The 24,725-nt window shown below is 33.8% G+C and overlaps 3 protein-coding genes across 4 annotated transcripts in view; all 3 read right to left on the bottom strand.

Annotated features, from left to right (window-relative positions):
- The window catches only part of LOC106756896 (disease resistance protein RGA2-like), a 2,776-nt gene extending 2,629 nt beyond the window's left edge, over positions 1 to 147 (bottom strand). The window contains exon 1 of the mRNA XM_014639494.2: positions 39 to 147. Within this exon, the coding sequence (XP_014494980.1) occupies positions 39 to 147 (109 nt within the window). The remainder of the gene's footprint in view (positions 1 to 38) is intronic.
- A 7,156-nt stretch (positions 148 to 7,303) lies between these two features.
- On the bottom strand, positions 7,304 to 10,330 carry LOC106756847 (putative disease resistance protein RGA4). 2 transcript variants are annotated; one of them, XM_022779138.1, is made up of 2 exons: positions 9,976 to 10,047; positions 7,304 to 9,895 (listed from the first exon to the last, which is right to left on the bottom strand). In XM_022779138.1, the coding sequence occupies exon 2, from the start codon at positions 9,811 to 9,813 to the stop codon at positions 7,645 to 7,647; it is 2,169 nt and encodes a 722-aa protein (XP_022634859.1). In that variant the 5' UTR covers positions 9,814 to 9,895; positions 9,976 to 10,047; the 3' UTR covers positions 7,304 to 7,644. The 2 variants fall into 2 exon arrangements, with proteins under 2 accessions (XP_022634859.1, XP_014494938.1); XM_014639452.2 differs by having other exon boundaries at positions 7,304 to 10,330.
- Positions 10,331 to 11,191: 861 nt separating this feature from the next.
- LOC106757567 (magnesium-chelatase subunit ChlH, chloroplastic) lies at positions 11,192 to 17,844 on the bottom strand. The gene is made up of 5 exons (XM_014640249.2): positions 16,197 to 17,844; positions 15,876 to 15,958; positions 12,800 to 14,602; positions 11,952 to 12,428; positions 11,192 to 11,723 (listed from the first exon to the last, which is right to left on the bottom strand). Exons 1-5 carry the CDS (start codon positions 17,605 to 17,607, stop codon positions 11,346 to 11,348), a joined length of 4,152 nt encoding a protein of 1,383 aa, XP_014495735.1. The 5' UTR covers positions 17,608 to 17,844; the 3' UTR covers positions 11,192 to 11,345.
- Positions 17,845 to 24,725: the final 6,881 nt, after the last annotated feature.

Below are 24,725 nucleotides of genomic sequence, written 5' to 3' on the forward strand. Positions count from 1 at the left end.
CAGCACGCCTTTTACAATTGACAAGGTATCTCTGAAACTTTGCACATCCTCATACAGATCAAAGGCTCGAGAAACTTCTTCATAAAGATTAGATGTAAGCTTCCCCAGCAGTGATTCAGCAATCTCGAAGACAAAATATTCAGCCATGTTCTTAGTGAAAGAGCAGAAATTAATTGGTATACAAGTTTATGTTTGTGAGGATTGTTCCTCTATCTCTATGACACCTGTATAGTCTTATGATAATAAGTCAGTCAGTCAATTGAGTTTAAGTCTCTCAAAGTCAACTTTTTATTTTCACGGTTTAAGATTTAGTGTGTATTTTAGATTTATTACCATGTTTATTTTGAATTTTTTAATTAAAACGTTAAATAGATTAAGAGAGTTCTAAAATTCTCAATTTTTTATTTTAGTTTTTTAATAGTTCATTTTTTTGCTTGATATTTTTAAGAAGTTTCTTGTTTATTCTTTTTAATTGAAATGTTAAATAAATTAATGGACACTTAAGTAAAGTAGGACTACTATGGCAACAAAGCTTCATTTGTTTCATGTTCAATACAGCAATGAACATTAGGAAAATTTGGTATGGACTTTTTTTATACTACTCATCTAGTTTGAGTGGGACTCAAACTCTCATTGAATCCTAACAATTAGTTACATTCAATTGTATTAACCAATGTTGTACACAGAATTTTAGTTTTTTTAATAGATAATATATGTGGAAGTTTAATAGATGCGCAGAGATACTTGTGTCAGGAGATAAAAAATCATCTTACGAAATAAACATTCACGCTGAGCTTTTGGTTTTACGTAGCTTAGCGGTTTTTAGGTGTCTGTTTCTTTTCCTGACCCGTTCCCTCTCCTATATATTGTATATCTCCTCCTTTTATAAAGTGAGACCATATATACTCTTATTCAAATCAATAATACAAGTTTGTTTTCTTTCTTTCCCTCGTGTCTACGATGGCTTACACTGAAATCATTAACACCATGCATATGGAATTCGACAAGGTCATGCAAACCGGACCAAGTATCGTTGAGGTGGTATCAGAACTCTTCTTTTGTACACAAGTTTTCTAAAAATAATTCTATCAATAATGTTGAGACTAACCAAGTAACAAAGGGTGATTCTCTGCAGAGTTCGGCTGGCCAAAATTTCAGATTATCCCAACAACAATACCAACCATTAATGACTTTATTAAAGCCAAGTAATATTGATGACAACAAGAACGTATCTGCTATCAACCAACAATATAAAAAAATTTATATAAATTGCGACAATTATTTTTGTATAATGTGGCAGTTTTAGCCATCACAATTTACGCTTGTGACGATTTCGAAAATTGTCATATATCTTACCGTCACAAAATATAATGACAGTTTCAAGCTGACTGTCAAAACAATTGTCATTTATTATATTATATAAAGTGGCGGTTTCCTAGGTAACTAACCATGTAATGTTTTAAGCAAAAATCAAATTTAATGAAAATAGCAACACAAAAACGTCATTACTCACATTATATTACGACGTTTGTAACTGTTATTATTATCAATTGTCATAATTCAATAAAATCTACTTTTAATAATGATAATTTAAAATATAAAAAAAAAATTTATAGCACCAAAAAAAATTGACAAACATTTTATTGTATTAATTGATTAACATAACAAAATAATTACATCAAATTACCAAAATGTTCCAAGTATTAAAAAAAAAAGACAACATAAAAGTTCATAAGCCAATTCTACCTAGAGTCTTTATAAATAATCCTAAAATGTTTTGCTTCCACCACTTGATGTTCTTTCCCTTTAGAAGATTAACCACTTGCTTCATGTTGGGTCATTTCTCAAGCTCACTCACGCAAAGAGCAACCACATTGATTGCTTGTTTCTCACGTTGTAAGCAAGATTATTGCCTAAAGGATGAACCATGTAGAATAAAAGCAACGGTTGAGAATGGCCAATGGAACTCCCAACAATTTATTTTGAAAGTGAGGGGGTGACGATGCATGTCCATTTTGGTTCAACAAGAGGTGAGGGGTGACAATGCATGCCCATTTTGGTTCACCAAGAGGTGAGGGGACTTTGGAAGCTAACCTTGAGGGGGCTTTAGGAGTTGACCTTGAAAACTCCAATTGTGATCTTTGGGAAAGCAATTGGGAGTGGTGGGTTAGACATAGTTGTATCGAATGTGAACTTTGTCGGAGAAGTTCTCTAGCAGAGTGGTGGAAAGTGTCACTTATGTATTTTACCCATAAGGCTCAAGGAAGATCAGGTGAAGTAGGCTCTGTTCAGAGACTCGGAAGGAGTAGGAAGAAAAAGTGGTCCTAGAGGTGAGTTGGTTTTGGATGATAAGTTATGTACGAGGGTTATGTTGATGATTAAATCTCTTGGACTGAGTCTACACATGGATTCATTATTGTTGAATGATACAACCATAATTGTTATTTGATTGAATAAAACATGTTATGACGTGTTATTATTGTATATCTGTAGGTTTCATTATTATATTTTTCTTTTAAGTTAACTTACCTTTGCATGTATGTGGTTGTGGTTTCCATATGTGATAATCGTATGACATGTTATACGTGAACCGATAATGTTATGGATGATGACTTGGATACATAGCAGTTAGGAGCTTAAGGATTGTTTTGAGAATGTATTTTCTTTTATTTTGGATGTATTTTAGATAAATTAATTATTGAATATTTTTAAAAGTTTTCTTATTATTTGAAATAAATGTTATTGAGTAGAACATTTATTTGATGAAATAAATTAATGTTTTAATTTTATTTTATGATGCAAAATATATATATTTAGAATATGCGTGAAAATTTTCTAAATTTTTAATAGCATCATAAAGGGGTAATACACCTTCAATTTTATCTTCCACCTCTGAATATAGTTGTCTGAGCTTCTTCATATTCTCTTTTAAAGTTTCCTGATAACCATGTTTGTTTGCTTCCAAGAATGTTTATAGCTTCCTGAAGGAGTTTGTATTAGAGTTCATTAGCTTCTTCATCATTTTGTCCCCTTAAATGGAAGTTGTGTTGGCTTCTCCGTATAACTAGTTGTCAACTTGGACTGAAGTTGCACTCCATCCCTCCATATTGGGTAGTCTCTTCTCAATATCACAAACACCCTTAGACTCAATAAAACAAGGTCTTTCAGTCAGCATTCCTTTGTTAGAAAAGATATCTAATGCATAATTTATCTGACAAAGATGAATCCCTTTTTCTATTATGGGAAACTTCACCAAGTAAATTCTTTAGTGCTCAAAGATTCTTGATTTTGAAAGTGTTATTAACATGTCATTTGATGTCTTCAATCTCAATCAAGAAATCCCCTACTAGAATGATGTCATCTACACATACTAAAAAAATTGTAAGAGAAAAATAGGTGTTTTCTTAATAAAGAGAGAATGATCAAATATTGATTGAACAAAACTAGCAAAGAAAGGAAAAGAAGAAAGTTTAGCAAACCAATTCCTACTTTTTGCTTTAATCCAGATAGGGATTTAGTTAACCTATAGACCTGATTTTGCTTACATAACTTTAGGCCAATTGGAGGCACCACATGAACCTCTTCTTCAAATTCTTCATATAAGAAAGCATTGTCTACATCGATGTAGATGCCAATTTCGTGTAGCAACAAGAGCTAAAATTGAAAGGGGAAAAAGTATAGTAGTTTATTCCTTCAATCTAACTATAGTCCTTTGTCACAAGGAAAACCTTGTATCTTTCTATGTACCCAATCTTGTACTTAATTTTATCTATTGTATTGTATGTGGTCGAAGACTCTTCGACCGTGTAAACTATGATCTCCAAAGATTATTCATTAACCAAGTATATATTGGATATATGATACTGGATACCTTGTACCCAGTAGAATTTGCATGACTAGTGACCATATAATTTATAAATGTTAAGTTGCATATCAAAGACTGAGGACTATTCTCCGAAAAAGCAAATATAATACATTATATAGTAAGTACTGAGTGTTGGGTATCGAGTACTGTCTTCCCTCAACCAAAGACCACGCACTCCTCAATTGAACCAAGTGTCGCCTACCAATACCTATATCTCTGCCTATCGAAAACCATGTAACTTGACCAAAATTGGTTGTACATCATCATAGGTAAAGTGGTCATTGGGCCCATAATCCAGATCCACCCGTAAGGGTTCACGGTTAATAAAATGTTATTATAAATATGACTTTAATGGTATTTTGACTTCACTTTTCAAATTAACCATACTTTGACCAAAATCTTTGAATTAGCACTGACTTGAACATCAATATACTTTCTGTAGGCATTTCACCCACTCATTTTGTAGTTGTAGAAGACGAGCATTGGGAAGACAAAGGAGATTTCGAAAACGAAGACAGAATAGAAGATTTCGTGAAGTGGAAGAAGACTCTCTCTACATTATACCTTTAACTCTATAAGTACATATACGCATTTACTACCAATAGATTTCTTGTTATAAGGTAAATCAGTAAGGCATCAAGTTTTATTAGCTCTGAGGGCCTCCATTTACCCATTCATAGCAGCAACTCGTTCAAGATGGTTGCAGGCTTCCTCATAAGTTTGAGGTTCAACATGTGAAAAAAATAGTTAAAGTATAGTGTAATTCTTTCTTGAATAAAGCTTTATAAGAGATAAAACAAATAATATAGGAAAAGTGATTTTACTTTGAGCGACAATTATCAGGTTTCACTGTATTGTTAATCTGATGATGGTAATTGGCTAGAATTTTTGGAGCTCTCCTTATTCTGCTAGATCATCTTAACGTATGACTATCTTCACATTTTCATCCTCTGTTTGTTCTTTCAGATTATCACTGTCATTTTGATTTTCTCAGATACAGTTTTGCATAGTTTCCATGTTATTTCTATCAATCAAATTTTCTGTCAAAATTATTTTCTTGATTTTGACTATTGTGGCTATACTTTGGAGATTCCATAAGAAAATTAAAATCTTGTGGTTGATTAAAATTGATAATAGAATTATCACCATGTTCAATAATACTTTCAAGATTCTTATAAGGAAACACATACTCATAAATAAGATAACATTCCTATTTATAAAGATTTCTCTATTAATATCGAAAAGAGCATACCTTTAATAACACTTTTATACCCAAGAAAAACACATCTCCTAACCCAAGGATGAAGTTTGTTGTCAAAGCATAAAGATTCAAAAACTTTAAGATTCAGATAAGTGAGAAGTAATTTATATAATATTTCCTATGGAGATTTTGCACCGCCAGAGATGATGGAAGTCTATTTATGATATGCACGGCAAAAATCAAAGTACAGGTGACATTCAATTAAGGATAGGCATGAACTAGATTTTTCAATGTCCTGTCTAATTCCAATCTAGATCCAAATCTAGTTCAAATCCATTTTAACTAGATTAATTAGATTTCGATTTTTCTCAATCCAATTTAAATTAGATTAAAACTAGATTAATCCATTTTGTTAATGATATTAAATTTAGTGATATTGATTTAATATACTTGATTATTAGGTCCATTAGATACGTGATAGATCATCTTGGTTCAACTTTTTTGCTTAAGCCGACTCAGTCAAATTCTTTAGCTTCGGTCGACTTGACTCAACTTTCGACTAGAGTTCACATAGGACAACCTTTCATCGGGTCGACTTGTTCTTTTATCTAATCTAACTCGATAAACCTTCAGCTGTTAGGGCTCGAGTTTATCTTCAACCCATGGATAACTTAAGTTAATTTTTGATTGGGGTCGACTTAGCCGAACATCAGCTTTGATTGAGTCGGGATTAATGCGGGTAAACCTTCAATCAAGATGAACTCGGGAAGCTCCCTTATTTTAGATACTCAAAATCCAAAAAAATATACAATCCAAATCTAATTAAGTAGGTTGGATTTGAAATCCAAAAATATGAATTTGGATTATGGACAAATCCATTTAAATTGACTTAAAACAATATGGATATGAATTATTATAGATTTGTTCTCAAAATTTAGATCTTTTGTATTCCACTATAGAACTTTGTTATGGAGTTCCAACACAAAATCTCTCGTGTAAGTATAATACCACTTTTTTTATTAAAAGGATGTCCTAGCCAAAGGATGTCCAACACTGGAAAGCTTCTTAACAATTCTTAAACAACCCTATTAAAAGGATGTCGTAGTCTAAAATGCCAAACATGGATGTCAGATTTTTCATAGTTTTGCACAATGCGAACAAAATATTGTTTCGAAAATTTTTTTTGAAGGTGATACAATCATTTTCTCAAGACAGGACGTCCAATCATCTTAAATGTAGCACTGTCCTGATCTGGCAATTCTTGTAAGAAAAGTTCGTTGACAACTTGTATCTTCAATTAGCCGCTGCCCAGAGATTAAATTAAAAGCAAATTCCGAAATGTAAAGAACATTAAAAATGATAAAATCTTCATAGAATTTGATAGTTCCAGCATAATCAGCTATAAGATATGAATCGTTGGGCAGTTTTATCTGAACAGGTTTAATTTTATAAGAAGCAACAAAATGAATTTTAGAATGGGTGACATGGTCAATAGCGTCCGTGGCAAGAATCCAAGAAGTATTACCTGATTGTGATTCCTTTGCAAATGATTCTCACTTATAGCAATGTATTTGGTTGATGTTATGATTAGAAGAATCCTGTAAAAGATTTAACAGCTTCTGAATTTGTGCAAGAGTGAAAGGATTGTTAGCTTGACTATTACCTTCCTTTAAATCTTTATTATCAGAAATATCTCTTGCTCTTAGATTACAAGTTTACTCACTTTTTTTTACACCTGCAGGGAATATCACAAATGCAATCCGGTACTGCTCTTAGAGACTCAAGCTCTTCCCAAAGAGTCCTGAGATCAGTATAGAAACTGGCGGACGCTTCTTTCTCCATACTTCACCGAATGTATTTCTTGTAACATATCAGATATTCTAAAATAATCTCCCATTGAGAATCTTTCTTTCAGATCTTCCCAAAGGTTCTTGGCTATATCTATATACACAATGTTTTGGGCTATCTGTGGTGAAAGAGATATGAAACTTATGTATATCTATATACACATATTGGATATGGTATTTAATCATATTAGACCTTTATAAACAACTTATAAAACCTCATAAACACTATTACTGTGATAGAAAACGTATAGAGAGAACAAGGAAAGAAAAATCTTATTTCTGTGAATCAAAATACTATCTTACAAAAGAATCTTCTTTCAAATATACAGAAAGAGAAAACTGATAGCGTATATCAGTTAATAATGCAAAACAGAAACATATCACAACAGATTTAAAATGGATGGATTCTAAACAAATTAATGCATGCATAAAATCCATAGTATTTAGTCCAACGATAGAACTCTTTTTTTGTGGTTTGGTAAGAACATGAAGTTAACAGAATCGAAGCATAGCAGGTTGCATGTTATAGGTAGACAAGCACAACAACAAAAATCCAACTAACCCATATCTTTTTTCACAAATTGAATGTTGAAACATTCAATAGACCAGCCATAACACTGTAAATATATGTTGAGGCGGCCATAAAGTGATACTTTTGTTAGATGATTTCATTCATGATCAGAAATTCAACTGCAGCCTCCATGTTGTGCAACATTTCAATTTCAATTTTACTAAGTGCAGTTCAAGCCCAGTCGTGAAAGCATTTGAAAAAGGAGTTTCCTTTTTCTTGTTTCTCCAATAGAAACACATTTGATGTGAGCGATGAAGGACCAATACTCACCAGAATGAGGTTCACATTTTCTACCCAATTCAGGACAACCATCTATTATCAAATCTTCTAGGGCGCTTAGACAATGCATGTCACATGGCAGATGAAACAACTGAGGACAGTTAACAATATGGAGCATCTTAAGACTTGTCATTGTGCTAAGCCACTCCGGAAGCATCTCCAGACAATGAAAATTTAAAATTAACAATGTTCTCAAAGAGTCGGAGGCTGCTTGAATCCATTCAGGCAGCGTGTGTTGCCGTGGACAATGCTCAATATGCAAATATTTCATCTTCAATTTTTGGATTGGTCTTTCACTGTTCAAGGACAGATTTAGCATCACGCACCTTGTTACAATCAGAACCTCAAGTTTAGGGAGAATATGAAGAGGTAAGGACTCTAGGCTCCCACATGATTGAATGATCAAAACCTCCAGGGACGAGAGTTGTACCTGTGCCCCTCGGAACAAAAACTTCAAATTGTCACAGTATTCAAAAATCAGAGTATGAAGATTGATCAAACTTGCAAATTCATCCTCTGACAAAATAGACTGCTTTGTGGTTATATACATTTTTCGGAGGCTGATTAACATCCCTAATCGTTTAGGCAATGTTTCAAGCCCCAAGCATCTTCTCAAAGACAACATTTGTAAGTTTTGGAGTCTGCAAATAGAATTAGGAAGCTTTTTTATTTTGGAATTATTGTCAAGGCTGAGAGCTCGCAGATGCTCCAATTGAGCAATTGAATTAGGAAGTTTCTCAAAAGATGAATTACTTAAATCTAAATGTCGTAAGTACTTGTATCTTTCTATCCATGTTTCCAAAAGAGACTCACTGCCAACACCCACTCCATTAACGGGAAATATTATAGTTCTCACACATCTGGACTTGGGGAACAAACTATGGCTTAGTGAATCATTTTCAACAACTGACATATGCCTTACTTGCTCTGGTATATTGCGACTATTGGAGTTCACCATTAGAAACTCTTCTTTCGCAACATACAGCGAAAGATCGTGTACCAAATCATGTAGTTTAAAATAATAAATTGTGCCAAAGTCCTCAAAGTCTTCCAAAAATGACCTTGAATATAACTCATTAATATATGCTTTTCCAATATTCTCTATCTTTTGACTTCCAAATGGNGATCGAAGTAATCCAAGNGTGGCCCAAAAGTTAGCNATTTCAGCACTGGTAAAGCCAAAATCTTTGGGATAAAGAGAAAAGAAAGCAAAACAGTGCCTCAAATAGGATGGCATTTGATCATAGCTCAACTTTAGGGAAGGTAAAATGTCATCTTTCTGTTGTTTCAGGTTCCATAGCTCATGGTCTCTCATAATTTCCCATCTTTGTGAATCAAAAACTGAGAACAGGGAACTTCCTGAAGTTTTCACTGCTAGTGGAACCCCTCGGCACTTTTTCACTATTTCTTTTCCNATATCCACTAGATATGGATGTTCTTTTTCTTCNCCTTCCCTAAATGCCCATTTCAGAAACAGAGATANGCAATTCTCCACAGAAAGACCTTNTAAAACATACGAGGGAACAGTGCCCATCATTGAAGCAATTNNGGTACTTCGTGTTGTCACCAAGATTTTGCTTCCTACTGCACCCACTTTAATTAAATCTTTCAACTCTATCCATTTTGCACGATTATCATTCCATACGTCATCCAAGACTAGTAGATACTTCTGACNAGAAAGTTTGTGTCTAAGACGACCTTGTAACTGCTCAATATCTANGTTGTTCATGCTTTCTTGAGGAACAACAGAAATGGTTGGATCAGAAGCAGAGTTGATGATTTTAATAAGTATATGTCTTATGTCAAAGTCATCAGANATACACACCCACATTTTCAACTGGAAAAGACCATCCATTCTCTCATCACTGAACACCAACTTTGCAAGTGTGGTCTTTCCCAACCCTCCAATACCCACTATGGGAATAACACAAACGCTTTGATCTCCATAACCATCACCATTAGGGTGAGGTTGCATCAAAAGCTTGATAATCTGTTCCCTATCACTCTCCCTTCCAATCACCCCCGAAGCATCAACATGGGAATAAGTCATTTCTCTCCTTTGCAGAGGACTGTGATCAATAACAATCCTCTCAAGACCAAACTTGTTCCCATCAGCTGCTATCTTATCCAATCTACGTGTAACATTTTTTATTTTCCTAGCCATCCTAAAACGGAAAACAAGAGAATTAGATGAAGAAAAGAAGTGGTTTACCTTCATCCTGGTGGTGCCGGAAGCTTTGAGAACTTGTTTTCTGAGGTTTTGGCACTCAAATCCATCCAACACATCTTCAGCATCTAAGCATACGTTTTGAATCTGCCTGAGCCATTCACGCAACCCATGCTTCTTCTCCTTCTTCTCCTCAGCATCCAACAGCACGCCTTTTACAATTGACAAGGTATCTCTGAAACTTTGCACATCCTCATACAGATCAAAGGCTCGAGAAACTTCTTCATAAAGATTAGATGCAAGCTTCCCCAGCAATGATTCAGCAATCTCGAAGACAAAATATTCAGCCATGTTCTTAGTGAAAGAGCAGAAAGTAATTGGTATACAAGTTTATGTTTGTGAGGATTGTGCCTCCACGTCCATTATACCCGATAGTCTTATGATAAGTCAACTTATTGAGTTTATGTCTCTTAAGGTCAACACTTTTCACTTTAAGGTTAAGTGTTTCGTTTATGTTTCTTTGTTTATCTTATGACAAGTCAACCAATTAAGTTTAAGTCTGAAGTATTTTATATATTTTATGCTGTTTATTTTGAATTTTTTTTTTTTTATTAAAACGTTAAATAGATTAGGAGTTTTGAGATTCTCAATTTAGTATTTTATGTTTTTCAATAGTTCATTTTTCTACTTTGATATTTTTAAAAAGTTTCTTGTTTATTCTTTTCAATTAAAATGTCAAATAAATCAATGGATTCGCAAGTCAAGTAGGATTACTATCTATCACCGTCGGTCGCAGTGTCCCGCTTCGGAACCACGGACACCGTGCCATGCGACGTATGCGTGTCCGCGTCGGAAACGGAGAAGCGCTTAATGGTTACCGTATCTAAGCCTCATATATTACTATGGCAACAAAGCCTCTCAGTTCGTTCTAAGTTCACCCCCGCACTACCGAACATAAGGAAAATTTGCTACCAATAATCATCAGTAAACTACTTAAAGAGATAAAGAAAAAATCTAATCCAAAACAATATATTGATAAATCTTTCTATATATATTACTCATCTTGCTTGAGTGGACCTCAAACTCTCATAGAACCCTAACAATTAGTTATATTCAATTGTATAAACCAATGTTGTGCAGAAAAATTGTCTTTTTGGCAGGTAATATATGTGGAAGTTTAATATTATCTTATTAAGATTAATAATTAGGTTTATATTCATTATCAAATTCTTTTCATGCAAGAAACTAATCGAAGCCATCAATTTTGAACCGGAACCTTTATTTGTTCACATGGTTGGAGTTGAGAACTGCACAGAGACTTGATCTCAAAAAATGAGAAAAGTAAACAAAATCACATTAGAAAGGTGTTTTTTTTCTTCAATGTTGTATTGTCTTTTCAATAATAGCTATAAACTTTAACGATCAATGCCTTCAATTTTGTCTTCCACCTCCGAATACAACTGCCTGAGCTTCTCGATATTCTCTTCTGCAGTTTCCCAGTAACCACGTCCATTGGCTTCCAAGAATGTCTGCACCAGCTTCCTGAAGGAGTTTGGATTAGTGTTCATGAGCTTGTTCAGCATTTGCTCATCTTGAATGAAAGTTGTGTTGGCTTCTTCGTACACCCAGTTGTCAACTTGGCCTGAAGTTGCACTCCATCCCACTGTATTGGTTAGTCTCTTCTCAATCTCACGAACACCTTCATACCCAGTAGACAACATGCCTTCATACCACTTTGGGTTCAACAGTTTGGTTCTTGCGTCAAGTCTAACTGTCTCAGAAAGTGTGCGAACCTGAAAGCATTATGTATCCAGAAGGTCATTTTACAAATTCTTTGTTGAACTGTGTAAGTTTATTTTACTTAATAGAGAAGCTTAATTAATTTTACTTCTCCTGTAGGTATTTCTTGCACAGTTTATCCAAATAAGCCAGAGTCAATGAGATCTGAAGATATTTTCTATAGTTTGGAGAAATGTCAAAACCAAGTTTGAAAATAGGAGATTCAATGGAACAATTTATACCTGAGCATTGGCTGTAGTTGTATCGGCAATGTATGCACTGGGCTTCTTCCCATCTTTCCTTAGATTTTGAACCAGATTAGTTGGATCAGAGTCAAAGTAATGACTAACATCAGTGAGGGAAATTTCTGATGAATCAAGGTTTTGGAATGTGGCATCTGCTGTGCTGAGAGCCATCTCAAAAACTTTTCTTTTCTCAGTCATGCCAGCACCAGGGGCATCACAATCAAAGGCAAAAGACTTTCTGCTAAGATACATGTCCTGAAGCTGCTTCTCATCATTCCATGAGGAATTCTCCACAGCCAGGTTTATGTTTGAGGAGTAGGAGCCGGAGGCATTGGAGAAGATCCTTGTTGCTGCCTCTCGAACTTCAACTCCAAGGGCTTGAGCTTGTTCTAACGCATGCTTTCTTACATAGTTTTGCTCTGCTGGTTCATCTAATTCAGCAACCATTTTCACTGCTCTGTCTAGAAGGTTCATCTGAGTAATGAATAGATAAATAAATAAATGAGCAACCAAAGCAATGTAGCAACAAACAGCCTAATAAAATAAATATAACAAAGTTCTTGTGTAAACTTTTAACTCGATCGTCATCAGGGTTTTTGATGCAGCAACCTCACGCTTTCAATTCTTTGACGGATACTAATTATCGAGATGTGAGAAAAAAGTTGGAACTCGGAAATATTTCCTATAATATGACTCTTCAAGCAATCGTTTTAAAATATGAATAGTGCAACTGCAAGTTGCAATTCTGAACAAATAATGACAATATTTCACAAAATGATGTAACACGAGGAATACTAAATTGGTCTAAACCCCCATTAATGGAAAAACAGCAAGAGAAGTAATACCTGATTGATGAAAAGGTCTCTAAACACTCCTGAGCAGTTAACAACAACATCAATCCTAGGCCTTCCAAGCTCTTCAAGGCTTACAGGTTCCACCCGATTTACCCGACCAAGGGTATCAGCCACCGGCATCACACCAATCATCCACAAGACTTGAGCCAGTGATTCACCATATGTTTTAATATTATCAGTTCCCCACAATACAAGGGCAATTGTCTCGGGATATTTTCCACCATTCTCAACTTTCTGCCTCTCAATCAACCTATCTACCACTATTTTAGCACTCTGCATTGCAGCAGTTGTAGGAATAGCTTGTGGGTCCAAGGCATGGATATTCTTTCCCGTTGGCAAAACTTTAGGATTTCTGATTGGGTCACCACCAGGCCCTGGCTCCACATATTTACCTTCCAAGGCTTGCTTTAAACTTCCCACTTCATTATCAGCCACAACCAACTTCAAGCATTCTCCCAGGAACATAAACAAGATTCTAAGTTTTTCCCTATCAGCTCGGTAAAATTTGGTGTTTGACAAGTACTGAATCCATGGCTCATTTATGCCAAATCCAAGGATTGAGGTAAGCTTATCAGCTACATCAACAACTTGACCCTTACTATTGGTAGTGCGCTCCACAAAGGCAGTAATTGCTCCACGTGACGCCTCTGTTATTTGCCTAAGAAGTTCTACATCCTTCAATATTCCTTTGTTACTTCCTCTGTACACATCTTCTATATCTCTTCCAACAGTTTCAGCTAATATTGATGGAAGAGAAGAAATATTATCTTCAGGACGATCAAGTGCAGCAATGTTCACCAGTGTAGCAACTGCTTCCAAAGCTGAGGGAGGCTCTCCAATGACATGAAGCCCACAAGGTAGCAGACGAGACTCGATCTCCATGATCTTGGAATACACCTTTCCAACCACCAGATCACGCTCTTTAGGTGGGATCTCCTCACCCTCATCTGGTAGTGTCACATCTTTGTCAAGATTACACTGTTTAGCTGTGCTGATAATTGAACTCACAATTTGTGCCCCACGGCCGGTGTCTTTGAGGGACTGATATGAGGAGATGAGCTCACTTAACTGCTTAAGACCTTTGTACAGTCCAGCATTTTCCGCTGGAGGAGTCAGATAGCTAATGGTGTTTGCATAACTTCTGCGCTTGGCTATGGTGGCCTCAGAAGGGTTGTTTGCAGCATAGTAATACACATTTGGAATATTACCAATTAGACTGTCAGGATAACAGACATCACTCATCCCCACCTGTTTTCCAGGCATGAATTCAAGGGAACCATGCGTACCAAAATGAAGCACAGCATCAGCTTTGAAGATTTTCTCAACAAATGAATAAAATGCTGCAAATCCATGATGAGGGCTGGCAGATTTGGAGAAAAGCAGCCTCATTGGATCCCCTTCATAGCCAAATGTAGGCTGAACACCTATGAAGACATTACCGTATTGTTTCCCATATACCAACAGATTTTCTCCATCTGCATTCAGATTGCCAGGGGGTTTCCCCCAATTCTCTTCCAGTGCCGTGGAATAAGGAGTCAAATTTTGGTACTCTCGGACGCTCATTTTGTAAGCAACGTTCAAATTTGGACTGCTGAATTGAGCTTCTTTGTCATGAATTACGTCTTCAATCAAAGCTTCTGGAGTCTCTGGAAGGCCGTCAACATTATAACCATCTTGTTTTAGTTCTTTCATAACTGAGTATATGGAGGCAAAGACATTCAGATAGGCAGCAGTTCCCACATTTCCTTTGTCCGGAGGGAAACTGAAGACGGTGATTGCTAGTTTCTTCTCTTCCTGCATGGATGCGATTAATTTAGCAAATTCCATTAACAAAAGTCAACTGTTCAAAGAGGATAGATGAGAAAATGGTGCAAATTCAAAATGCTAATGAATGTAAGAAAGTAATACTTCAGTTCACTGCATACAGATGGATTACAGTACAACCAAGATCGAAGACAATAAGATGGGGGAATTTTTCGGCACTAAATAAAAAAATAAAAATCATACATGAATAAATTAACATTGTTCCACGGTGTAGTTTTGAGAAGAAAAAACTTCTTTTATTTCCTACTATTCATGTTCTTCTATTCAAAAAGGAAAAGGGATAGAGAGAGAGCTAACAAGGTTGAAACTTGAAACATGTAACTCGCAAATCCAGACCAAAATAAATATAGACTTAAATAGAATGTCTTTTACTGTAAAAAGACACTGAACTATGCTTTCAAAGAACAGAGTTTTCAAGCAGACATTACATGCAAGTCATTTCTCCTTTGAGTAAATGTCAAATGAAAATCCTTTTTCTAAGGAATTATCTTCTTATTCATCGAAATTAACTTTATAACTTATACAGAGAAAATATAAAGAAAAGCCATATTGGGTATCAGCTTAAATCTTTCCTAGATTATTTCCATAATGAATATTTATTCAAACAAATAAAAGAAAAGGGCTTACTGTAATTTTTCTGAACTTTTCTCCGATTTCTTATTCTAATTCCTACTATAAATTTTGACAAATCAACACTCTTTTTAGTCTATCGACTTGTCATGTCATCAAAAAGTCTTGCAGGATTCTCAGGTGTAATTTGTTATATAAACTATGCTTCTAATCTCATATGTTCAGACAAGTTAATGACATCAAACTAGTTGATGAGAAAGTAAAAAGTACACATGGTTATTCCGTCAAACTCCTTGATGACATGGCAAGTCACCAGGCTGCCAAAATCACTATTATGTCATTAATGGATATTGTTACTTGATAGCAAGGAATACATCTGGTAACAGAAAAAAGCTCTGGACTTTGACTAGTCGAAATTCAAATTAGGGGATAAAAACAGAAATCTGAAAAAATTTAGGGACAAAATAGATACTAAACCATGAGTATGCGTGTGTGAATTGGTTTGTTGTCATTAGACCTTTAATGGTACAATTTTAGGATTATTGCTCGCGAAATTGCAAAATATGTAGCAGGCTTGGTTAAAGTCCGACTTAAACTGGGTATACATACATACAGAGAGAGAGAGAGAGAGAGAGAGAGAGAGAGAGAGAGAGATTCAAAAAGTGGCAAATACCTTTGATTTTCTTTTCAATTCAGCCCATCTGATTGCCCTGATGCAGAGTTGCTCCACTCTCTTATGAAGAGCGTGAGATTTTCCTGAAATTACACCAATTAATCAAGAAACAACAGATAAAATCTGCAAAATGATAAATTTTGAATATCTCTAGTGATTCCAATATCATGCTTTTATGGAAATGTTAATTTATTAGTTCTGAAAAGAAAATTATCCTAGATTCCTATCTAAAGATTAAAACATAAAACTTAATACATCTGTATCATAACAGTCATCACGAAAAGTTAAAAGTGGGTTGTAAAGAAAAGAGATCACGGTTACCTGTTTTAGGATCTCGACCAGCAAAAACAATTGGCTCCATGCCTCCATCTAGCTCAGGCAGAGCAACTTGAAGAGCAACCTGTATTGGATGCAGACCAAGAGTGCTGTTGAGCCATTCTTCTGTTGTCTGAAACACCAGTGGCAGGGCAACAATGTAAGGCACATCAAGTTTCATCAAAGCCTCAACTGCCCTTGGATGGTCCTGTCTTGCTGGCCCTCCGACAAGAGCAAAGCCAGTGAGGGATACTACAGAATTCACAAACGGTTTCTTCGTAATTGGATCAATGAAGAATTTCTCCACTGGCCCTGAAAAGTCAAGTCCACCAGCAAAAATGGGAATGACCTTAGCCCCTCTAGCTTCCAGCTCCATGATCACAGCCACATAGTGTCCATCATCACCAGTCACGATATGACTCCTTTGCAAAACCAAACCAATGACAGGTGCATTCGAAGACTTCAGCTTCTCATTTGCATCCCTTCTAGTACCATACCAATTCAAATACTCCTTCACATCATCGTACATACAAGGAGCCAAAGGGTGCCAAATTCCATTGTCCAAGTACAAAACCGGCTCAGAATACTCGATCTTTGTACCTTTCAGTGCTGGAATATAAGATCCACTAATCATTTTCAGGAAGTTCTGCAAGTTATCAGGAGATCCTCCAAGCCAAAATTGTAGACTCAGTATATAGAGCCTGGCGTCCTGAGCTTTATCACTTGGCAAATACTTCAAAACCTTTGGCAATGTCCTCACAAGCTTCAACATGCTGTCGGCAAAGCCAGCAGACTGAGGCTTCTTTCTCTTGAAGAGCTGGAAAAAGGGGCTCTTAGATTGCCCAAGCTGTGACATGCTGAAGGAACCCAATTTGTTAAGCCTCATCACTTCAGGCATTGATGGAAACACCAAAACTGCATCAAGCCTGTCCCTTTCTTTCTCCACTGCAGCTTTGATCTTGAGAGCAAGCTCCTCCACAAAAACCAAAGACCCAATGAAGACGTTAGCATCCTCCAAGTCCTTGCAGAAAGTCTCATACGTTGAAGCGTCTCGAAGCTCCTCAACCAAGTAACCCACAACCTCAAAGGAAGCATGTTTCCTTTTACTGTTGAGAGCCAGGACTGCAGCAGTGAGAGATGATTGATACTGGGCCTCAAGGACCACATACACAATTTTAACCGTTGGCAAGTTTTGGTCATTCTCTGGGACAATTCTACGAACTTCTGGGCTGGTTTGGGTGAATAGACCATTGCCAACGGCAGCGCATTTCACTCTCAGAGAGGATTTTGAGCTACCATTATAACCAGCCTTCTTGGGAAGGAAAGAATGAAGAAAAAGACGCTTTTGGGCAAGAGAATGAAGCTGGTCAGGTTTAGAGCTTGGTAGAGTAAACGGTGAAGATACTAAAGAAGCCATTGATGATCAAGTTAAGTAAGTAGAAAACAGCCAATTTCTCTTACAACAAACTGAAGACTAGAGAAGGGAAAGGAACACAAGTAAAGCAAAGAGAAAATTGCTTTGAAAGAAAAACTCAGGGCACTGAGGAGCTTGTTCTGTTCTGCTCCCAAAGTTATGCACCCATTTCAAAGGTGTGTTCTTTCTCTTATGTGGGTTTTTGGAACCATGAGCAAGTGTTGGATTTTATGTGTTTTGTGTGGATGAAACTGAAAGAAAAATAAGAAGCAGAGAATTGAAACAATTAGTAATTTCAGTTAGTGGTGAGAGCTAAGACCACGTGGCCCAATGGATTGTTTGTAGGAATTAAAAAATTTTGAGCTTTTTTAGAGTTACAGTGTTAATGTAAGAGAGTGACAAGGTGGATGACACGTCCATGTTTACACTATCTGTTAGTAAGATTGCTATATCTCTCTATCTGTTGGGTTCTCATGCGATGGAGTCTCTTGAAATCTGATTGGTGGAAGTGGATTTCCTCAAAAGTGGTCGTAGAGGAGAGAGAAAAGGAGTGAATATCTGATGATGATGATGAGGATGAGAGAGAAAGTTTGAGATTTTTTCTTCGGAAGAGGTGGAAGGACTTTTAGCTTCCATACAGATTCTTTCCTTTTAGAATTTGTGTTCCACATTGAAAAGCGTCAGTAGTGTGTACTTTGTCTTACGTTTGCATTAAACTTACCACAGATCCATTGTGTTGCTTCTCTCTCTCTTTTTCTTGTAATTCAAATTACGATTTTTATGTTAACATTGTAATCATGTTTTAAGCGTACAACAAGTGCTAAAAAATATCTTAAAATGGTGAGAAAAACAATAAATGAGATACGAGATTCCCAAATTTTGATTTATAATAAGTAAAAATGTCACATGATAAAATAAATTTAATATATATAAATATAACTTGTTTCTTATAAATCATATTCTGAAATTGAAATTGAGGTAAATTTAAAATTTATTTTTTAATATAATATTAGAGTTAAGATTAAAATTTATTTTATTATTTCTATTAATTAGATATATTATTTTCCTTTATCATCCTACATTGTTAATAATATTTATGAATATAAAAAAATTTGTTTTTGGTTTGGTTATTATTATTTTTTGTTCATAATAAAACCCGCTGCATTACTTCCTTTATAAAATAAAGTTAATAAAGATAGTTGGTTACGTCGAATTCCAATTTTGTTTAACATAGGGTTTAAATATTTTCGGTTTTAGTACAAATTCTTATAATTTTAAAAACCTAAACGAAGAAAGACTAACAAAGAAAATAAAGGAATTGAACTCTTTGTTATTAATATTTTGTGCGGTGTTTAGTGACTAATTTATTTAATTTTAATAAATAAAAATTACTAAGTTATTTCAAGAAAATAAAAAGTATAATAAATTTAGCTGCCGCTAAATGTAATAAAATGTTATTAAATTTAATGTCGTGCCACAACTTAATGATTAACCAACCAAAATGCAATGGAATAAATAACATTCGTCAAATACTACTTAAAGGATTACAAAGTTAGAAAAAAAAAGTATTGAAACAAAAGACTTCTGATGCATAAAAGATGAAGTCTTTTTAAATAAATAATTTTCATGTAATTTAAATCTTTAACGATTTACGTAACAAAACTAGTTAAAATTCAAATTGAAATAAAAATAAAAAATAAATAAATAAATAACCTATTATATGAACACTGGTCAATTTTTAACTGTTATACAAAACCAAAAAAAGTTGTCAACTTTTTTGTATCATAAACTTATTTCGCCTATTTTTTTTTTCATTCCATATAAAAATTATTTGAGCCTCCTACTTAGAAAAAAAATGTACGTTTTTAAGTCTTTGAAGTCCCAACAAAAATATAGAAAAATAATTATATTAAGCCTACACTTCTACATCATTCTAATTAAATTTTAATAAAAACAATTTAAGAATTAAATTAAAAATTAGTAATTATGAAATGATAATTTTATGAGAATATAAATAATCTTAAAAATATAGTAGCCACGTGCAATAACACGAGTAAGAGAACGAATCCTAAAGGTGACATTCTATTAATAAATTTTGGTAAGTCGGGGTAAAAAGTACAGATTTTGATATTTAAAATTGTTTTAAGTTCATTTAAATAGATCTATCTTAAATTTATATTTATATTTTTATATTTTAAATTTTAAATGCAATCTCTTAAATGAATTATGATTAGAATTTTTTTATTTGGAAAATTCATATTAAATTCACTTGAATTTGGATTGGTTTTAAATTGAATCATTTTTAAAATTTTGAAAATCTAAAATAAAAGTGAATTGAAGGAAGATTGACCGAGTTTGCCAATAGATGGTCGTGTGAGTGTACCATTTGAAAGTTTATTGAGTCAATCCAATTGATGGTTGACCAAGTCGACCCGACTGAGAACCAATCAAGTCAACCCGACGGAGAATCAGTCGAGTTAATCCTGGTCAAAGGTTTTTTACAGTTAGTCTTGGTCAAAAGTTAATTAACGTAGTCTGGGTTGAAGGTCGGTCAAGTTTACCTTGACCAAAAGTTGTCGGGGTTCAATTGAGTCAATTCGATCGACAATCGACTGAGTTTGCCAAGCCAAAGGTTGAATGAATCAACTCGACTGATGGTCCATTGAGTAGAGTTGACCGAAGATCAGCCAAGTTAACCTTAATTAATGGTTAGCCTAAGTCGGTTCAAGTCAAACTTGTTTGAAGGTATGCTACAGTCAACCTCAGTCGAAGGTTAACCCAGTTGATCCCAACCAAAGGTTAGTCTTGTTAGCAAAATAGGAGGTGTTTTGATGGTGATAAAAACAAGGACGATGATGAAAATAAGTCCTAGAATTCAACATAAAAAAGATAATGAAAGACTTGTAATTTTCTATGTAAAACTTTTGTAATAAGTTTAGATTTAATGTATAGGACTTGGTTTAAGAAAAGAAAATGTTTTTTAAAAATCATTGTAGCAAATAATCGATTATTACTATTCATAATAGATTAGTGTTAATCAATTAACAGATTTTGATAATTGATTATCACTAGCCGTTTTGAGTCGTCAAAGTATCCATTATGCTTGTTTTTAGTGGATGTGTGAACTCTATAAATAAATGTTTTAGGCTCGCACTGAATACACTAGACACATTGAACATATACTGAACTACTTAAGAAGCTAGAGATCTTGTGAAACTCTCTAGAGGCTTAGGAAACTTGGTGTGGGCAAAGCAAGAATATCATTGGGAGTGTAATTAAGTGTTGTTGCTGTTGTTGTTGAGATATCATCCTTTGTGTGTTAGAGGAGGTGTTCAGAGGTATCCTTTGTTCGTCAGATGAGGTGTTTAGAGGTAACGGTCATCCTTTGTGTGTTAGAGGAAGTGTTCATCCTTTGTGTGTCAGAGGAAGTGTTCATCCTCTGTGTGTTAGAGGAAGTGTTTGTCCTTTGTGTGTTAGAGGAAATGTTCATCCTTTGTAGCGTCAAGGGAAGTGATTTTCATCTTTTGTTACTTCAAGAGAGGTGTTTTCTAAACCTTAACTTTTATCTTTGTGATTGTAAGTTTTGGTTTGTTTTAGTGACTTAGTTAATCTCCTATTTTAGATATTAGTAACTAGACGTAGAGTCTGTTGATCCAAACCAGTATAGAATTAGATGTGCAAATCTCTTTTTCTACATTCTTTATTGTCTTTAATATTATCTGTTAAGTAAGAGAGAAATAATAAAATGTTAGACTCAAAATTATCTTTAAAATAAGAAATAATAAAATGTTAGACTCAAATTTGAATGCTCATTTTGGGTGTATCAGTGTAAAGCTTCATTTTTTCAATATAAAAGTTCGTGTAATGGTGTATTTTTTAAAACCTCGCTTTAAGTTTGTGATTTTGATTTCAATAATAAATGTGTAACTGTAAAAGTTATGTAAAATCGAGGTAAGTGGTCACTATTCTGATTTTGGCGTTTGGTGACATCAATGGCATTTTACCACATCGATGACATCTTACGTGACTCCATTGTTTAAGATAGAAGCAATGGAAACATGAACCTAACACGTCCCTAAGGGCAGCAAATGATTCAATTTTCTTGCACTATATATACATGATACTATAGCAAAGGAAATTTGAAGATATTTTAATGAAATAATTTTCTCTCCAATGCAAAAGTCAATTTTACACATGAATCCTTACATAAACTTAATATAAAAATAGTTGATGTGACTGCCTTTACAATGAAATGAAATAAAGAGAAACTTGTTTTTCCTTCAGAGGACAATTTACATTGCAACTCCAGTTGTAGGGTATCTTTCAAAACCAATCGTTAACAGATGTGAATATTGAAAAGAAAGAGAGAAAGTGAAAATGGGGGTGGAGGCTTACCTCTAAGAGAAAGAGTGAAAGTGAAAGGAGATCAGGGTTTTAAAAAATAAAAAGTAAAATAGGTAAAGGTAAAAGTTAAAATGGTAAGATTGGAATTTAGAAAAAATTGGGGAGGTGGAGGGAAAAGATGGGGTGGTGGAAGGAGTAACACTAAAAAAAATTAGGTTAAGTTGACCCATTAAATAAAAATAAGTCATTAGTGATAATCTTTTATGTATAAGACGAATTAATAGGGAGGGATAGACTAATCTATCATTTTTCTTTTATATTTTTAATTTGTTTTTTATCTTTTAAAATTTTTTATTTTTAAAATTTGTTTATATATATATATATATATATATATATATATATATATGTGTGTGTGTGTGTGAATATTGAAAACATATTTAATTATATAAAATATTTTCTAAACTTTTAATTAATTATTTAATATTTTTAAATAGATAAATTAAAACCCTTATTATATTTATGTGTTAAATTATTCTATTATAAATAATAATTATAATTTAGTTTGTAAGTGTTTATTATTTTAATCACAATATTATTATATATCAAAGATATAATATAAAACTTAATTTTTAAATTAATTTTTATTTAATTTTTTAATTAAAAAAATAGATTGAATTGAACTTATTCATATTTTGATATATTAAATTGACAAATTAGATAGGTCAAACCAAAAATGTTGATGGGTTGAAATTTTTAATCTCCTCGTTTTGGATGGATTAATAAATCAGTTCATCAAACTTCGTTCGTTTTACCGCCTCTAGTAAAAAAATATCATAATGTATATTCTATATTTTTTTAAATCAATAATAAATCACCATTTAAATTATATATATAAATTAATAATCATGTTAGTTGTTGTCTATATATAATTGATCAATCATAACATACAAATATATTTTTTAACTACTTAAGAGAAGTATTGAGTTCTTCTCACACAATTTTGTTTTAAGCAATCAGCAATTTTTTAAAATTAAATATCTAAAAAATTAACTACTTCAGTTTAAATTTCTTACATCACATATATAATTACTTATATGATGCGGTTATAATTATAATTTTGGTTGAATACAGTAAAAATTATATATAAAATTAATTTATCTTGTATTGAATATACTCTTAGGATTTCGATTTATAATAGAAGAAATATAGACTAAGTTCAAAATATAAATAAAAAATAATAATAAACTAACTAAAGATATAAAATAAAGATATAATTTGTCAGTTTCATATTCTTTTCCAATTTGTCTTGAACTACACTCATGTATAACAAAAGACATCGGCTCCTTTAGATCCATTTACAAGGGTTATGAAACGAGGATTGTGCCAATCTGTTAGACTTTAACTTTTGATACTCTTGATATTCATCTTTGGTGAACTTAAAAGTGGAAGTTTCAATCTTCGAAATATTGACAGTTTTGAAAGAGAAACAATGTAAGGAGTAACAATTCTCTTAAGTGTGACCTATCCTTTTAGGTATGTGCATTGAGGACGTCATCGACCTCCTCGTCCTCCTCTTCCTCTAATGTCACGTCTTCCTCTTCCTCGAGTGACAACCATGACAGATGACTCCACTAGTTTATGCGATTCCTGAGTTTGAGGTACCCGGACACGCAGAAGGCGAGTGGTCAATGTTTCCATGGACGAGAGCTCATGATCGGTTAGAAGTTGATCTCTAAGATGATCAAAATCGGGATGTAGCACATGAAGGATCAAACACTATGTAAAGTTTGTCTAGTTTATTCTTGATAACGGGTCCGCTTCCAAAAACATTTTGAGTTCTTCGACAATAGATTGAGCTTCAACCTTAAAGGACACTATGTCATGGTCTGCCATTTTAAGAGATGCAAGCTTGTTTGTAGTGTCATAGATACATTGAATATTGTTGGCATAAATGCTTTGAGTTTTCTTCCAAAAGGAGTGACAAGTTTTGAAAACCCTTAGAGATATAAGAAGTTTGGGTTCCACTGAATGCCATAACAGGACACACAACTGGAAATTTGTGCCTTTCCCGTCATCAATTTTTTCAACATGCACATGGCTTCCATCTCGCTCAAAGTGGTCATAATGTCCTTAGTCAAGGAACCACATTTCAAATGTGGCATACCATGATAGATAATTTTTCCCATCTAGTTTCTTAGAGGTAATTGATGAACTTTCAAAGAAGAAAAAAGTACTGCTAGACATTATCTCTGAAGAAGACAAATCGTACCAGCAAGGAACGAGAAAACCCTAAGGGTTTGACAAACGAAACTGTGACATCGGTAGACGGTCGATGACAAACAACAACAAACTATGGAGGACAGAACATATAATATGAGATAAAAACCAAAATAGGTCAACCCTTTCTGATACCAAGTTTTATATATATATATATATATATATATATATATATATATATATATATATATATATATATATTAATCTCCCTTAAATATACACATAGGTTATTTATTTATAATAGAAAAAATATAAATTAAATAAATACAAATAAAAAATAATACCCAACTAATAACTAAAAGTTTATTTTAATATATCTAATATTTTAAAACATGTAATTAATTACGATAAACAAAGATAAAAAAGGTAGTAAATTAAACCAAAATAACCCTAAATATTTTTTAAAGACTTAAATTATTATTTTTTAAACATTTCAAAATTAATGGAATTCAGATTAATGATGAATGATACAATAAAGACTAAAATAATAGAAAAGAACG

This window comes from Vigna radiata, chromosome 3 (genome assembly GCF_000741045.1).
Source record: "Vigna radiata var. radiata cultivar VC1973A chromosome 3, Vradiata_ver6, whole genome shotgun sequence".
NCBI classification, from domain to species: domain Eukaryota; kingdom Viridiplantae; phylum Streptophyta; class Magnoliopsida; order Fabales; family Fabaceae; genus Vigna; species Vigna radiata.